We start from the raw sequence: 17,752 nt of genomic DNA on the forward strand, positions 1-17,752 counted from the left end.
CCAATGTTGCTGTTGTTAACATACTTTTACATTCAATTGTCAGATAATCTAACATACTTGGAAAGATAAGAGAAGCAGGCAACCACAATTATGGTCAACATAGGTCAACGAAAAGTTTAATTGAAAACGTCACATCAGACTACGAAAACGATGGTTGGCTGGGACAAACGTAAAATATTTGTAAAGAAGGCTCTCAGTACTTAACCAGTTGCCATTTTGTAAAATTCGTGATGAGGATAGCGCGCATCTCAACAATTCAAATATCCATTCAATTGTATCTTCAAATAGGAAATTTCAATACAGGACAATGTCAAATAGAAACGAGGTTATTTTTTTCAGAAAATTTATCGTTTTAAATACAACATTTCAGCAAATTCTATTTCCAGTTATCCATCTGATCCCAACATGGAATCGCTTCGGCTACTTTTAGCTCAGATATTAGTGGTGTCCCGCATAGAACGTTGTTTTGTTGTCATTGCCGACGATTGGTACGATCCCGTCTACAATAAGGCATTCTTTCAATACTTCCATGAACCGTTGACACATTTCTATATCAAAATCAAAGATTCCGAGGATTTGAAAGCACCAAATTATCAAACAGTTCGGGTATTGAAACAAATCAAAGTTTTCAATTGTGACATTCACTTCATTACCCTGCTGAATGGGGGTCAGGTGAAACGTTTGCTTATGTTTTTGGAAAAGTATCGAGTCCTTAATACCAAACGTAAATTCGTTTTTATTTATGACGAACGTTTTATAACTGAAGATATGCTGCACGTTTGGTCAAATATGATATCGTCTATATTCGTTAAACCTTTGGAGGAGGATGGAAGGTAGGTGGACAAGGGGTTGTGACCTGTTTTAAATTATAAATGTGCCTAAATTCATTTTTAGTTTCGTTATATCGACAATAGCATATCCAAATATTTTGAATGGCATTGTAGTGACCAAACGTTTGATAGAATGGCCCAAGGGAGGGCATATAAGAAAAATCCAATTGTTCCCAAATACATCGACGGACCTGAAAGGTATGTAGTTACAAATACTTTACGGGTTTCTGATGCACTTCTAAATACGCCCAATATTAAAAAAAAAAAAAAACAAAATCGTAGTAAAAACAAGCAAAAAAGCAACCAAGTTCGACCGAGCCGAACTTTTAATACCATCCACCATTTGGAAGGAACCTGAAATCATCAAAATAACGAATATCGGGAAATATCGTTATTTTTGTCGTAGGCTGTAGTACACATTATGAACTTCAAATACCAAATTTGAAACATTTGCGGTGAATAATGCCGCTTAAATAACCAAAATACCGAAAAAGGGAGGTACAATTATATGGGGGCTATACCAAAACATGGACCTACATCACACATTTTAAATACCAAAGGTCCTGCAGACATAATACACATTTGAGCAACATTTTATCAACCTACTTCATTTCGTTCAGAAGCTAGAGTGATTTCCACAGACGGGCGGACAGCGCTAAATCGACATAGAATTTTATGCTGATCAAGAATATATATACTATGTGGGGTCTAAAATGTATATTTTGAGGTGTAACTAACGGCATGACAAACTTTATATACCCTCCATACTATAGTGGAGGGTATAATAACATATTTTAATACGCAAATTTTAGGCTATCAATTACCCATTGCTGTATATCAGCATATTCCCATGGTGGTTGCTAGTGAAGGCGAATCGGGAAAGTCATTCAATGGACTGGAGGTTGAAATCATCAAGTCCCTGGCTAAAGTTATGAACTTTCAACCCGACTTCTATGAAAGCCGTGATACGGAGACGGAACGTTGGGGCACAAAACTACCTAATGGATCTTACAGCGGCCTAATCGGACAAATAGTAAGTTTGAGATCGATTGAATTGCGAAATGTCAAAAATGACACTCTTGCATTTCAGAGCTCTTATTCTGCGGTTATGGTCATTGGCGATTTACATATGTTTACGGCCTATAGTGCTGTCCTTGATTTCAGCCGGCCTCACAGCTATGAATGTTTAACATTCCTTACACCCGAATCATCGCAAGACAATTCATGGAAAACATTTATTCAACCGTTCAGTTCCAGTATGTGGACTGGTGTAATGCTATCACTGTTTCTGGTGGGCACGGTTTTCTATTTCCTCTCATTTTTACACGCCCTATTGATGCGCAAGAAGTCCTCAAAATTAAATGCAAAATCCTTTTTTGCACCTTTTCGCAAAAGACACTCCATTAGCCATATGAACATTCAACGATTTCGGGATGTGAAATTTCGTCGCTATTTGAACCAAATGACTGTGGCCCAAAGGCAAGAGGATTTATTTGATAATTTTTCAAATTGTATTCTGTTAACCTATTCGATGCTGATGTATGTCTCAATGCCAAGAGTGCCAAGAAATTGGCCTTTGCGGGTTTTGACAGGCTGGTATTGGCTATATTGTATATTAATAACGGTCAGTTATCGGGCCAGTTTTACGGCAATCTTGGCAAATCCTGCTCCAAGAATTACCATAGACACTTTGGATGAGTTACTGCAAAGTCATTTAACCTTATCCGTAGGATCTATAGAAAATAAGAAACTCTTTGATAATGCTTTCGATCAAGTACTTAAGGAGTTGGGTACAAGCACAGACGTTTTGACAGATATTACGGGTGTGGTAAGTAACAGAACTACCAAATTAATAATTAAAGGAAGCCCCTGTAATCCTTTGTTTATTCTTTTTTTTTTTTTGGTTTTCAGACTGAAAAAATTGCCAAAGGTGGATATGCCTACTACGATAATCAATACTTTTTACAGCATTTACGCCTAATGTCTACGGAAAGTAGTGATGACGATGCCGTTCTGCACATAATGAAGGACTGTGTCGTTAAAATGCCTGTTGCCTTGGGATTGACCAGAAATTCACCTCTAAAACCACATATAGACAAGTATTTGGAGCGTTTAATGGAGGCTGGACTAATTAACAAATGGCTGCAGGATACTGTCAAACATTTTCCCAACGATGAACTAGCCCCCGCCGAGGCCATTATCGATTTGCGCAAATTTTGGAGCTCATTTGTGCCCTTGGTATTTGGTTACTTTTGTGGTTTCGTGGCTTTGCTGTTGGAGCATGTTCATTTCCGTAAAGTCGTAATGCCGCATCCTTTGTATGACAAAGCTAACACCAGGTTGTATTATAATTTCAAACGTAAATTTCCCAACAACTGAAGAATAAAGCGATGACATACATAAGTTCCGAAGATGATTATCGTTGTTATATATTTAAGCATGTATTTTATTATTCATTTTTTACACAGTTATAGTAATAATACATACATATGTTAGATTTTTTCTTAAAGTCTACTACATAAGTACAATTCAAAATAAATGTAAGTGCGAATGGGTGGTATGAGTTAAAAAAATAAATAAATATATATTAAATGTTTAGTTATATTCTGAAGGTACATACATTAAATATTGTTTGTTCTTTTTTTATCTTTTGTGGCCAAAAAATTTCTAGAAATTTCCAATACTATTTATTTTTAAATATTTTGTATTTTACGTTCTCAATTTGCAGAAGTCCGCAAAATTCACACACACACTAGTGCTTGAAACATCCCATTGCGTACCACTATAAATCCATTGACTAGTTACATTTTGTATCTTTATGTTATGGGTTTGTTTAATGGTGATCGAGTGCGGTATACTTTCTACGGGAATAAGCAGAATATTACGTTTTTAAAATATATTTTAAAGTGATTAATTGTGTTGGAGCACATTTGGAATGACAGTGAAAATGGACAAAATAGAACTACATAAATTGATGGTCATGGGCAATAGTTATCAGACTTACATATGCAATAAAACTACTGAACTGGAATAGCTTTAATATTGCACTTAAATGGAATGAATATTTAAACATAATAAATTAGCAATTGTTGTCGAAAACTTTGAAGTAGTTTAAAATACTGTAAAATAACAACATGGAAAATGTTGGAATGGCATGTTGAGTCGGAATTGTTTTCTTCTGGAGAAAGCTGTTTCAATATTCATCTATTGAAGCGTAGTTCTAAATCAATAATAAACATGAAAGTCTGTGTTACAAATTAAAGTGGAATGGTGTTCTTCGCTTCTTACATGATACATAAAGTTGTGCGTAAATAATATATATGTTTACATGTATTTATGAAAATAGGCATATAGGTATGTATGTTTAAATTAATACTAAATTAATTTGAACACAAAAGGAACATACAATACATAAGTTTAAGACAAGGAACATACAGATCGTTACATTCATACATATACATACATACGGGCAATATACGTTCCCTTAAAGAAAAAGCAATATTTAAGAAAACTATCACATAAACATAATAATAATTATAAAGTTGGTTTGTTTGTTTGCTTAGCTTACGTCGTTTAGAAATATATATTTACGTCTTAACTTTACGTCCATGTTTCCCTGTGTATTTGCTGCGATCATGGCCATTATGCTTGTTCTTGGATACGCCATTCAAACGCAAAATCCCATTTGATTTTGAACGCGATTCAAATAGAACATCCGAATCAGTCTCAGAATCCGTCAGTGATGTTCGCGAATCTGCAAAAAAGTAGAAAATGTGCCTTCAAAAGACGACCTTCTCTTCGATAATGTATACTTACAACTGGGCGCTTCTTCATCCTGTGTGCCAATAAGGGAGTATTTTTGCACTTTAGGTCGTGAACGAGGTTTCTTGGTTTGACGACAGGCAATAGCAATGCCCCAAAATAGAGCAGAAAGCATCAGTAAAGTCACTATGACACCCACAAAAACGTAAAGTACGGACCAATCTATAAAAGAAATCAAATTTAAATAATATCTCAAATATTTGTGCATAATTGAAAGTCTACCGCAATTGGCCTCCTCTATTCCCCAGAAGTAGCCAAATGAAGGCATCCAAAAAGCTTCACAAAAACAGGCACGGGTATCCGAGTTGCAAACACCATGGCCCGAACATGGATTCTGGCAGACCACAGTACGAACATCAGCAAACACTGTACCCAATATAGAGGCATCACGTTGAAGTTTTTCTTTTAGCAGACGTTCAATGGTCAAACCGTCAACAGGTATAACTTTGCCAGCTTTTTCAGACTACCGAGAGATATTCAAAAATTCAATCATTTCAACCATAAGCGTGAAAATAAGAACATCTGTTTTACCTCAACATAAAATATCAATATGGCTGCATTTGTCCTAGAATCATGTTGCAAATCTCGAACTTGCACTTTCATATCGCCCATGAGAAGCCCAATTTTTTGCACAATAGTATTTAAAGAGGAATGCGTCAACATAGAGATATTCATCGGCAATGTAAGTTGGATAAGATTCAAAAGCATTGGGTCTGGGTGAACGAAAACGCTAGCAGTATCTGAACTTGTTAATCCTTGTTCATCGCTTACAGTTAGTTTGAAAACATAACGGCCAGAAACCAGATTGGTGAGCTTTAAAACAAACAATTCATGGGATTATTTTATGGATTATTTTATAGATGTATGAGATGTATACTCACAATCATAACGGGACTACTATCAGTCGTTCCCACAATTTGTCCGGCAGCTAAGCTAGCATCTTCTCGGGTCCACTGATATTTAACCACACCTAAGTCATCCGAAGATGAAGATCCATTGAAATAAATTGCCGACACTGGCAGAGTAATGCTTTGATCTCCGCCAGCATTCGCCACAGGTGGTGAATTTTTCTCTTGCACCACTTTAACCCAAATGCTATCTGTAGCCGTGTTATTACTTTCGTCCATTACCGCCAATTGGAATTCATATAAACCAAGAGTCAAGCCAGTTGCATTTGCCACCTTAAAGCAAAAAAGAAACCGTAAAATAAAACGCTTTGAACGCTTTACCAAAATACTTACTGTTTCATTTGATTTCGAGATAGAGGCTGTATTAGGCCCAGAAACTTCCTTCCATTCATATGATTTTATGCCAATATCATCTGTCGAGCCAGATCCATTTAATAGTACCCAGTTGGTTGGTAAGTTTATTGTCTTGGGAAAAAATGTTTTTAAACTTGCAAGTTCAATAAAACGAATAAAAAGGAAAGTATTTACCATGTTGGAGCCAGCAACTGCAACCGGAGGTGAATTTGTTGGTGGCTTTACAAAAACATGAACTTTTGCTGTACTTGACTGTCCACTGCCATCTGTTACTTTCAACACGAATGTATACATGCCCTCTTCCAAGTTGGATAACTGTACGTATGGAGTCCTAGTATTTTGCATGTCTACCGCTTTGGCTTCATCACTGGCATCCTTGGTCCATTCCCAGGCCACAATTTCATGATCATCGGAACTGGCAGTTCCGTTCAGAGTTACATTATTATTGGGCAAATACAGTATGACTGCATCCCCGGCATTTGCAACAGGTGGATAATCGGTTCCCTTCAGAACAGTTATATTTGCTGTCGTAGAATTGGTCACATTATCCGTATCGGTAACTGTTAATTTGAATGTGTAGTTTCCGGGAGAAGTCAAATCCGTCAATTGAAGTGTATTGACTTCGGGTAATTTTGGTTGATATCCTATTGGACCAGAAACAACTTCCCAATGCCACAATACAATCCGGTCATCATCTGTACTTGTACTACCATCCAAAATGGCATTAGTGGTGGGTTGTCTAATTGTCTGTTCGCTGGGGGTAATTATGACCTGAGGTACGCGATTTATGCGTTTCTCAGGCAACACTGTTACATTGGCCATGGCTTCGCCATAAGTACCATTATCGCCCGTCACAGTCACCTTAAAAGTATACAGGCCTTCGGATAAATTCGATAACTTTACTTTGGACTGACTTTGGTCAGATATGGTACCATTCATAGGACTTTTGGGCTGGTTAATTAGTGTCCAAAGATATTTGTATTTAGTACTGCTTGACTCTTCGTCGGGCACAGTAAACGCAGCCAATGTTACTTCTTTTTCGGGCAAACGAACTTCTTTCGATACAACCGAGACCATTAACTTTTTATTCGCGTCTGTCTTGGGTGTTGGTTCAGATTCTGGTTTCTGTACTGTGGTGGCCTCGTTCGATGAAGCCGACGCCATCATTATATTGTGTGCTCCTCCCGACTCATCCAACAAACTGTAGTCTATCGAGTCTGGGACACAGACACGCAGATGGTTGCGCACAAAACCTCTAACACATTTACAAATACCTGTATTAACATCAACCGAAATGCATTCTTCGTTTGGAGGACATCTATTACCACCTGCCTCGGAACCCAAATCCAAGTTGCAAGTTAAGAACTTAGTCAAGGCTGCTGACTCAGGCGATAAGTTTGCACGATAATACGCCAAATCCTCCGGTAATATGCCTTCACTTTCATCCAAAGGTGATGACATTAACAATTGCTTCACCCTCTTTTCGGCCAAGGGAAAATCATCCTCATCATAGTTGTTGGGCACAACCGTTTCTCCACTCCGAGAATAGTATGGCAATTTGTGTGGTTGTTTCCAAAAGTTAAGCGAATTTATGTTCTCATTCCCCTCGCTTTCCTCAAATGGCAACATCTCGTTCAAAGCCTTTGATGCCTTTAACGAATCTAACCATGAGAATTTTTCTTTTTCACCATCGGCCCTAACCGGGTTGACCAAAACCATTTGTATGCGTCCGGGCAAAGATCTACGCTCCTTGGGCAAACAGGCTTCATTGCTGGCACACCGCACATGATAGCATTTGTGCTTAAACATGAAGACCACATTGCAAGTGTTATTCCGGCCCTTTTCACAGCACGCTTCAACGCATGTACGCAAGTCCACTTCACCTCCAGAATTTGCATCATCCGCAGAAGGATATTTCTCAAATATGCCAGAATTCAATTCATCATGTGGCATGACGCTCTCAAAAACATAACGTACCATATTGGGACACAGCACTGTCAAGTCACCTTCGCCTGCATTTCGTGTATTTACTGGGGTGTCTACTTGAGTCGTTTCATGAGCACCAGCTCCTGCTGCTGCCGGAGTGTCCGTTGTCACAACGGAGTCCATCGCCCATGCTGCCACCACATATGTTGTCATCAGAAGTAAATACCTCATTTCCCAATTAATCATGTTGATGGATTATTACAAGCTTTGAAAATTTTATATGCGCAACAACAATTATCAGTGTCCGAAAAACAAACTATATTCTTCAATTTTTGCCTCTATTCAATAACATTTTGTTTTACTCTCGAAGTAACCACTTATCAACTTTTCACTCAAACAATGACGAAACAAATTTATTCTTTGAATGGGATATAGCTAAGTAATAGAGCACAGCCGACGAAAAAAATATTGCTGGGTGAACAATAAAAAAACAACCCTCGCCACCATCCGACCCCTTCTATTTTATAAATAATGTCAAAATAGTTTCTGACAATCAGCTGACAGATGCGATTATAGGCAGAATGGTGGTGGAACAGAGCCGATAACTTTAATCGATAAATTTCCGGCATTGTATGATATCGTATGGGGATGTTGTTGGTTGGATATTTAAAATTTTTGGTCTGTGTCAAAAACCATTGAACACTTAGGAAACAATTTTGGGAATTGGGCAGCGTCTTATCGGATCAATCTACAATTTAGAGGATCCTAGACATAGAACACTTCCTTCAGTTGTGTCGTTAGAGACATAAGTATAGGAGCTACCGGAATTCTTTCAATTACAGCCTTCTACATTTAAATTTGTAATAATATTGCCAATAGAAGACTCTTCTATTTGAAGTTTCTTCTGGACTAGTTAGATCTACTAGTCACTAGCTAGTCCTTAGCTAATTGAAGCCTGTGCATATACCATTTCTTCTGGACTATTTAAATACATATTAATGAAATATTTAATTCCAAAATCATTAATATTATTATTGTTAATTTCGGGATCCATTTCAGTCTCTGGCAGAATTGGCAATGCGTTTTCTTAATGTGAATGTCATGCCTTTGTGTATTATATAAATATTCTGCCCGGAAATGATCTGAACAAACAATATCATTATTCCACAAGGAGGTACGCAACAAACTTACTTTCTTGACATCTAAAAACTTGAAAAAATATGAGTATGAAGTTTCAAGATTATATAATACGTAGAAAATATCATAATATATTGTTACAAATGTAAATTTAATAAAATATATATAAATATATAAAAATATAAAATATATATATATGAAAATAATTAGTAATATTGTCATGTTATGTAATTAATATATCTTTTTATTAAATCCATTTTCCTTTTTAAATTTTATTGACATTTATATTACTGATTATTATATTTTTTATATTATTTTATTTTACTTAACTTATTTATTTTAATATATATTTTATTATTAATTAATTATTTACCTATTTTATTTATTGTTTTAAAATATATTATGCTTTTAATAATTTATTTACTTAATGGTTTATTAATTTATTTTTTATTCTATTTTTATTTTATTGTTTATTTTTCTATTTTTTGTATAATAAAAATAATACTTGATGATATTCATTTCTTCATTTATGTTATCCTTGTGCACTCATTTGTAACAGGCAAAAGGAAACAATATAAATCAGTAGTTACGGTAAGTGAATTCAATTGTTTCGAATGCATATACGTGCAGTCTATTCGGCTTTGTTGTTGTACATTCTAATCCGACCTTTGAATTGATGTTGCCCTATAGTAGTAGTAGTAGTAAAATGTTCCTCACATTAGGAAAATCTTTAATTTAACTGTTTCCAATGCAAGCATGCAACTAATTCGGCTTTGTATGTACATTCTAATCCATTTAACTTTAACAAATTTAATAATTAGCAGACTGGTCCGCCATACTCGCTTCAAACATTGAAAGATTTCAGTTTTAAAATGTTCCTCACAATAGGAAAATCCTTAATTTTTTTTTGTTATAATCCTGCCTATTGAACAATAATTTTCTTGTTTTTATCCAATGTAACATATTCTTCAACATTATACTAAATATATGGTACATTATTAATACTTTTCTTTTAAACTAAACTGTAATCGATACTATAATTGCTATATACAAAATAAATACTTCTTTGTACGACATCCACGCTTAATATGTATGATGAGGGCTTTCCTTTTCACTGCAAATTTATCAAAAACAAATAAATCATAAACATCTTTGCTGTAGCAAGGCAGAACTAAAAATATTTCCTTACCACTTAATTCCGTTTTTCAAGTGGGACTATACTGTTTTACAAAATACTCTGTTCTTACACTCCATTCAGTTTCAGTTCAGGATTATCTATTAGTTTTCTTTATTTCTTATTTCCACAACATCTTCTCTTCACCTGTTGCAGCCAAAATATGGTGCCACACTCCAGTTCAACAACAAAACTTGAATTTTTAAACTTGATAATAAGAAATGCAAACATCTTCCTTAAACAATGCTTCAAATTCCCTACAAATTTTGATGTTTGTACTTCGCACAGAAAAAAGTGGCGCAAAGGAGTATTAACACAAACAAACATCGTGCACACAAACAGCAGAAAATTGGTAAGAATGCGAGATAAAAAATTCATTGACCATCCCAGGCAATGCCAGTTTTGGTCTAAAGCCGGTATTGCATTAACATCATTCCATTTCAACGTCATTGATCCAGAATCCGAGAGAACATTCCCTTTCATGTGTAGTTCGAGTAAAACTAAAATTTAGTCTTATTTTCGTTGTTGAAAGCGAAGCTTGCACCTGTTTTAGAACCGCATTTCAGTGAGAACGAAAGAAATGCAATCGTCGTCAATAAAACTGGTTGAAAGGGTTGCAGTTCTGTTGTTTGTTCTGCTTATGGCAACATCACATTTGCCTTGTATTGAAATGAGCAGCGATGATGATGGAACACTTGAAGAAAACGGGCGTGTTGTCTACGACCAGCGTCAAAGCGGCAAATACAATATACATGTGGTGATTAAGGATGTGGCTATTATTGAAATGGGTCAAAATGAATTCCAAGACGTACGTTTATTATTGCCTCATTAATTTCTTACATTGTGTTTATGTAGTTGAATTTTAATTTAGACAAAATATAAGGAAGTTTTAAAAGACATTGACATCTAAAATTTATTTACAGAATAGCTATAGCGATGAGGATTACTATTACGATGAAAATGATTTGACTGTTAGGCCAATAACTCTTAATCCTCCAACGGCAGCCATGACTACAACAAAACTTTCGACAACAAGCACTGTGAACAAGGAGAATAATTTTACTGCGCTAAGTGTGGATGGAGTGACCGGAAATTCTTCAAGACCGCACATCGAACAAAATACCTCAGCTTCTTTTAATAAAATCCAAGAACATGACGAGACAACAATAAATTCAAATGTTCTGTGGAATACATTAACATCATTGATTTCTGGAAAACCTTTAGCCGATAATGAAGTAACCACTTTAAAGCCTGACATGTATCCAACAAGTAAAACTACTGTGCCGAATATTGAGGTGAAACCACGTAGTAAAATTGAGCCAATTTTTGCTCAGGACGATTCGCCAAAATTTAGAGATGATGCTATACCCTTAAGAAATTCTAAAATATATAAATTAAAAATACACAGGTCCCATCAACCCTTTGCCCGCCCATCGAAGAAATCACAAGCAAGACGTTGTCGTTCCAATCAATCCAAAAATGTCAATGGCCATTGTGGCAATAAGAGATCAACTTCTGGATCCCTATTGTAAGAAAGTTCTGCTATATGACGTTTTTTCTTTTTATTTAATTTTACTTCGTTTTGCTCAGGCATCGTCTCTTCAGCATGTTGGTAAACTTACCGGTAGTAAGCGGCGGGGAGCAAGAACAACAACAACAACAACACTATGATGACTAAATTGAAATAATATTTAATTCAATTTTTAATTATAATATTTTGAATAGACTAAAACTAATACAATAAACATTTCTTAACTTCGTATCTGTGTGTTTTGCATTTTTGCCTAATGTTCTGCATTATGTTTTTTACTTTTTTCTCTTTAAAAATGAAGTCAACATTTAGTAAATTGTAAAATTTGTCTCCTTATCTTTATTGTGTAACAATAAAATGATAAACTTAAAAGCAAACATTTTACAGAATTGGATATTCAATAAGAAATTAAATTAAAAACAAGAAATAATTTAGTTATTACTTACAATTTCGTAATGAAGAAGAAAGTTAAGGGGTAGAGCAAACATTTACAACATAATAAAAATATTAATACTTTTTTTGTTATGATTAGGATATGTACAGATCTAATGAGTTAAAATTTCAATCAAAAATTAAATAAAGAATATATGTATGTAAACAATCACCAATTACTTGAATATTGATAAAAACAATATTCAATTTTTGTCTTTTACTGGGAGAGCTTTAAAACGTTTTAAGAGTTTTGAAAACTCTTCATAATTGCCATAACAATGCATAAACATTTAAACTCAAGTTAGGGTAAGATAAGATATTTTAGAAGTTTTTTTCTTGGAAACAATAAGAGAATAGGGTAAAACGAGTGGAATTTTAATACATCGGTTTAATACTGCAGAATAAAATTGGATTCTGTAATTCTTAATTGTGTGCATCTTTGACAAAAAATTTTAAAGGAAAATTTAATGTTAGCATTCGGATTGCAGCTTGTGTATAATATAAAACACCCTCTAAAATAAGGGTTGTTGCGAAATTGGAATAATTTATTAAATAAACAAATTGTACTCGACGTAAAGAGAATGAAACTGAAAGCAATTGGAACATACATCCGTTTTATATTCGGGATGTACAGAAAACAAGAGTCCTTAATGACCACATAATCATAACAACTCCATTTGTAACCACTTTCTGAGGGTACCTTATACTTCATACAAGCTTATATAAAATAATATTGAATATTAAATTTTTAAAGTTGATGATATTAAATATTTTCTATGGGATATACACAAAGTGATGTACTGTTTAAATAAATATTATAAAAAATAACAAATGAGCAAAAAAGTAGTAAATTGTTCAGCTTAAGAATTTCTCAAAGAAATAAAAATACATTCAAATATTATGCAGGCTTAATTTACTAATTTAACTATGTACGAATATATATCGTATTACCATGGAATTAATCTAAAACAGAAATTGCGCAAATGTAATTTAGTAGTAGAGTTGATAGTTTGTTTGCATTCATCCTGTGCGCATTTTTAACATAGAGTTACTTTTCAATTTTTTATTTTGGGATTTCTAAGAGATTTCCTTTGTTTCTGGCATTGAACATATTAGATGTCTTTTTTTCTCTATTTCGTTGTAACCGAAAATAATTATTTTTAAAATTAACTAAAGTTGTAGTGTTTGGTAGTTTTGTATAGAGTTGTAGTCTATTGGAAGGCGTTTTGAGTACAATTGCAGATTGATGACCATCCATTTCGAGTTATATTTGTTGTGGTAATAAATAATTGGAATAATTTTGGTTCTGATTGATGGCATAATTTAAAAAGTCTTAGATTGTTCTGCGTGGCTGAGTGTATATAATTGTAAAGCACACACACTTATAACTAAAGAAGGGTGCTCAATACAGAGTTGCAATAACAGGTTTCCAAATGACAATCGCAGCCTTCCGAACATTTCCATTTTATATTTCGATATTTGTTGCCGAGTTCTTACCTTTAACTTCAAATATCCTTCTGTTTTTTAATCAGGTCTTAACAATTTAAGGCATTCCTGGTAGTACTGAACAATTTTGTCTTTGTTGAGGCTGTTGCTGCAGCATACTGGCCCGCACCCTTTGTTGTTCTAATCTCTGTACAGATGCTGTTAAATGAGAATTTTCCACATACAAATCTTTGACGAGAAAATCGGCCTTTTGCAAACGCTGTACCTGGTCAACAATCAATCTACCTTGAGTTTCAAGACGTTCATGCAGTTCATTTAATTCTATTTGATGATTGCGCCAGGATTCTAAAATTAGAAGAGTATACGATGATTGATTATGTATTTATGCATAATAATGTGATTATTTATTTGATATGGCTTACGTTGCATTATAGAGTCTGTGTACTGCTGTTGCTGTTTGATGACATTTTGCAAATGACGATTTTTCAATTCCAATTGATTTACTCTTTGTATTAATGACGGATGGGCCGTTCTCTGCAAATAGAAGCGAACAGAGTTGTAAATTTAGATGGCTAACATAACAAATAGCATCACATTAGTTTTAGCACATATGGTGAATGTTTTAAAACCCCCATTCTGATAAATCATAATTAATTTAATTTTAAATTTTGATTATTATTAAAATATAATTGAGTTTGTAAAATATGGATTGGTACTTCGCCGTTTCTGTTTGAAACAACCCATAAATACTACACACCCATATTTGATTTGATTGAGTAAAACTTCTTGCGAACTTACCGCATATGCCTTCTCTAACACTGGCTTAGCTTCTTGCAGTTGTTGAAGTTCCATAATTAAACCATCTCTCTGCAATGACAAGTCCTTAATTTGTTCCTTCAAAGAAAGCTCAAAGAATTTCAAACGTTTTAGTTCTTCTTTCATTACACTTGGTGTTGGACTAGTTGAACTATTCTTTGTGCTGGCATTTGATTTGGTGGCCAATTGCGTATTGCGCTGCTGAAGGCTGTGATTCGAATGTATACTGTGCGTTTCGAAACTTTTGCCTGATGCTGTCGAGGAGGTTTCACAATCGGCCACATCTCCCGCTTCGGAGGTCGCAGTATTATGCGATTGTGACTGACTGGGCTTTTCTATCGGTGACTGCAGTGATGTCTGCGGCGGTGTGCTGAAAATTGTAGTTTCCGAAGTTGTTAAATTTAAACTAAAAATAAAACAAAAGAAAATGCAGACAACACAAAAATTGTTTGTTAGTTTCGTGTGTTATTTCTTGAGTATAACGAGATTTGTTGTGTATGTACAATTTTTACTATCCTTTTTTTTCGCCTTTTGTGATATAATAATACTAGTATTTTGTGCCATTTAAATATGCAACTAATATAGCACGTAACTTGCGGGCAGTACCATTGTTTTGAAGGTAAGACATAGGAACGGCTCTATTTTGATCGAAAAGTTCATTCATTGTGTAAATTTGAAATTAATCAACGTTTGCAGTCATCGCAACAATTGATGGGCACTACTACTATTTTGGGTACAGTAGCTTTGGCTTTGAACAATAAATCATTTTAAAATTGTTTTATTCTTAGTTTTATTTTATTAATTTAGCTTAAAAGTATTTCATAAACGCCCTTATGTTCTTTTGTAGAATTCTCATTGCAAATCGGTTTATCATGGCATTATTTTTTACAAGGTCACGTCTTTGTAGGCGGATCTAAAAAGTTCTGCCTAATGAGCCAAAGGAGCTTAACGATCATAATACAGGGTGAGATGAAAAAACTCCAACCAAATTCAGACTGCTGTCATTACTAAGCCACTCGTCCGGCAGCTGTTAAAATTATTCCAATGACAGCTCATTATATTGTTTACAAGCGTACAAAAGCATTTTGGTAAGAATTTTCTAGGAAAAAAGTTATTAGTGATGGAATTCAAGCGTGATAGTGTGATTTCTTTATATTTGGCTGGAAAACCACAAGTGGCTATCGTCAGACCACTCCAGCATTTAAATGTGAATAAATCTTTTGTGTCTCGTAACATCGCTCGTTACCGTGATACTGGTAGCGTAGCCCGACGTCAAGGAAGTGGACGGAAGAAAACAGTAACATCAGCAGAAATGGTTCGAAATGTAAAGAAGCTACTTGATCGAAACCCGTGTCGCGGTGGCCGAAAAATGGGTCGTGAGCTGAACATATCGCAATATTCCAATCGGCAAATATTGAAAAATGAACCCGTTGAAGTTCCAAACAGTGCAAGAACTTACACCACAAAAGAAAGAAAATAGACTCAAAAGAGCTAAAGAGTAGCTTCGCTTAGCCGAAAGTGGTGAACTGCCGAATTTGGTTTTCTCCGATGAGAAAACATTCGTTGTCCAGCAGTTTGTAAACAAACAAAATGATCGTGCTTATTTGCCACCTTCGGTTGGCTACCCGAACTCAAACGTCGGTCATGGTGATGGTGTGGGCCACCATAACAGCCGATGTTCGGTCTCCGCTCGTGGCATCAGAATAAATGCCGAATATTATCGCAAAAATATTCTGGAGGGTATATCAAAGTCTTGGGCACGCAAACATTCTGCCCGCAGACCTTGGACATTCCAACAGGACTCAGCACCATCGCACTCAGCACGCTCCACCCAAGAATGGGTGGAAAAAATTTCCGGATACCAAGGATTTCCGGAAAGCAAGGTTGGCACTAAAAAAAACCAAAGTGTTGAATATCTCAAGCAAGCGCTTCGCCGGGAATGGGCTACAATACCACAGAGCAACATTCCGGCAGGGTGTGACTGTTTCATTGGCCGTTTGAAGGCCATAATTCGTGCTAAAGGTGACCAATTCGAATAAATCTAAATTTATTCTCAAATTTGATGCTGTCCGAAATTTTTTGCTTTCATTTAATAAAATTAAAAAAAATAAATAAAAATTTTGGCGTTTGACTGTGTTGCAGTTTTTTTTATCTCGCCCTGTATATTCCTTACTATCCTGATAATCCCGATAAACCCTTGATTGATAGGTACTTTATAACAGAATAAATGCAGGAGTCTTATTATTTGCCAAATCAGTAGTGGCAACTCGTCTATCTTAAATACTATCATTCATACAACATACGAAGTGCATGCTTTTTTTTAAATTAAAAAAGTAAAGTCGTTCGAGGATTTCAAATAATTAATTTTTTTTTCTGGCCACGTTCCGGCTAGAATTCAAAATTATAATTCTCTTTATAGAACAGTGTTTGGCTTGCTTGTTTGGGATACCATAGTATTTTGTTGTTGCTCTCTCTTTATTCTAATATTCGCGTTGTGCTCGCCATTTATTACAATATGATCAAACGCTGTGCGTACATTTCGAAGAAGAAAATACTTATTTTTAAGTTTGAAAGTTAAATATTGTATGTTCCTTAACCAAACCACCTATTATTTTAACCAAGTAACAAAACATTAAATCCGAAGAGAAGCATTTTTGTTCGAATATATTCCTCTGGGAATAAATGTTTTGGTAGATTTTGTACACTACACATATAAGGCCCAAATAACAACCATATAAAGGACTTATTTGATTCATCTGGGCCATTTGTTTATTACTTTGTGAAACCCAAGAAATAGAACGACGATATACAAACACACTCATGCAAAAATTGTACATTTAAAAGTAAGTAAACAAATAAAAAATAAAACAAAATAAAAATATCAATATATGTCAGCACATTAAAAATATATACATACGTTTATTTACAAATAATAATAATAATAATAAAAATAATGAGACCTATTAATAATAGTCAATTTTAAATTAAGTCTTAAGTAATATTAAATAAATTCATTCGATTTTAGTTGCCAATTTACTTTCTCTATGAGATCCCTCGCTGAACTTATAGTTCATTGTTAAATTATTTACAAAAGGTTGGTTAGGTTATTGAAATATTATGGACTAATACTTTTGGTTGTTGTATGCGGGTGATTATATGATGGGGAAGGGGGTTAGATAATTAAATATTTCCGATAAGCCGATTAAGAAAACGTTTTGAGAATTGCACTTGCATGTTATGGGATTTCAAAGGAAATGAGCAGCTAAAAATGAGTATGGTTTAAAAAATGATTATTTGATATAAATAAAAATAAGAATTAAAAATAAAAGTTTACTTTGAAAATAAAACATTTTTAACAATTAAAATACTTTGGTTG

General features: G+C 34.6%; 4 protein-coding genes across 10 annotated transcripts in view; 2 read left to right on the forward strand and 2 right to left on the reverse strand.

Annotated features, from left to right (window-relative positions):
• Positions 1 to 67: 67 nt before the first annotated feature.
• On the forward strand, positions 68 to 3,215 carry LOC131802001 (glutamate receptor ionotropic, kainate glr-3-like). The gene is made up of 6 exons (XM_059121293.1): positions 68 to 325; positions 387 to 833; positions 895 to 1,028; positions 1,643 to 1,863; positions 1,921 to 2,658; positions 2,742 to 3,215. The coding sequence occupies exons 1-6, from the start codon at positions 231 to 233 to the stop codon at positions 3,207 to 3,209; spliced, it is 2,103 nt and encodes a 700-aa protein (XP_058977276.1). The 5' UTR covers positions 68 to 230; the 3' UTR covers positions 3,210 to 3,215.
• Positions 3,216 to 3,252: 37 nt separating this feature from the next.
• On the reverse strand, positions 3,253 to 8,376 carry LOC101887785 (dyslexia-associated protein KIAA0319-like protein). Its single transcript, XM_005180161.4, has 7 exons — positions 6,089 to 8,376; positions 5,894 to 6,025; positions 5,534 to 5,833; positions 5,184 to 5,465; positions 4,875 to 5,115; positions 4,647 to 4,814; positions 3,253 to 4,584 (listed from the first exon to the last, which is right to left on the reverse strand). Exons 1-7 carry the CDS (start codon positions 8,084 to 8,086, stop codon positions 4,418 to 4,420), a joined length of 3,288 nt encoding a protein of 1,095 aa, XP_005180218.1. The 5' UTR covers positions 8,087 to 8,376; the 3' UTR covers positions 3,253 to 4,417.
• A 1,954-nt stretch (positions 8,377 to 10,330) lies between these two features.
• On the forward strand, positions 10,331 to 11,870 carry LOC131802002 (uncharacterized). The gene is made up of 3 exons (XM_059121295.1): positions 10,331 to 10,959; positions 11,075 to 11,679; positions 11,742 to 11,870. Exons 1-3 carry the CDS (start codon positions 10,732 to 10,734, stop codon positions 11,827 to 11,829), a joined length of 921 nt encoding a protein of 306 aa, XP_058977278.1. The 5' UTR covers positions 10,331 to 10,731; the 3' UTR covers positions 11,830 to 11,870.
• A 157-nt stretch (positions 11,871 to 12,027) lies between these two features.
• Positions 12,028 to 17,752, reverse strand: part of LOC101887277 (blastoderm-specific protein 25D) — a 34,468-nt gene continuing 28,743 nt past the window's right edge. For 5 of the 7 annotated variants that reach the window (XM_059121294.1, XM_005180159.4, XM_005180157.4 and 2 more), the window contains 3 exons: positions 14,359 to 14,782; positions 13,983 to 14,094; positions 12,028 to 13,905 (listed from right to left, as the gene is read on the reverse strand). In XM_059121294.1, the coding sequence (XP_058977277.1) occupies positions 13,658 to 13,905; positions 13,983 to 14,094; positions 14,359 to 14,782 (784 nt within the window). In that variant the 3' untranslated portion in view covers positions 12,028 to 13,657. Of the gene's footprint in view, positions 13,906 to 13,982; positions 14,095 to 14,358; positions 14,783 to 17,255; positions 17,639 to 17,752 lie in introns of those variants that run through there. The other 2 variants (XM_005180158.4, XM_011292854.3) reach the window with 2 other exon arrangements.

The sequence above is a fragment of the Musca domestica genome, unplaced genomic scaffold (assembly GCF_030504385.1).
Source record: "Musca domestica strain aabys unplaced genomic scaffold, Musca_domestica.polishedcontigs.V.1.1 19, whole genome shotgun sequence".
Taxonomy (NCBI): domain Eukaryota; kingdom Metazoa; phylum Arthropoda; class Insecta; order Diptera; family Muscidae; genus Musca; species Musca domestica.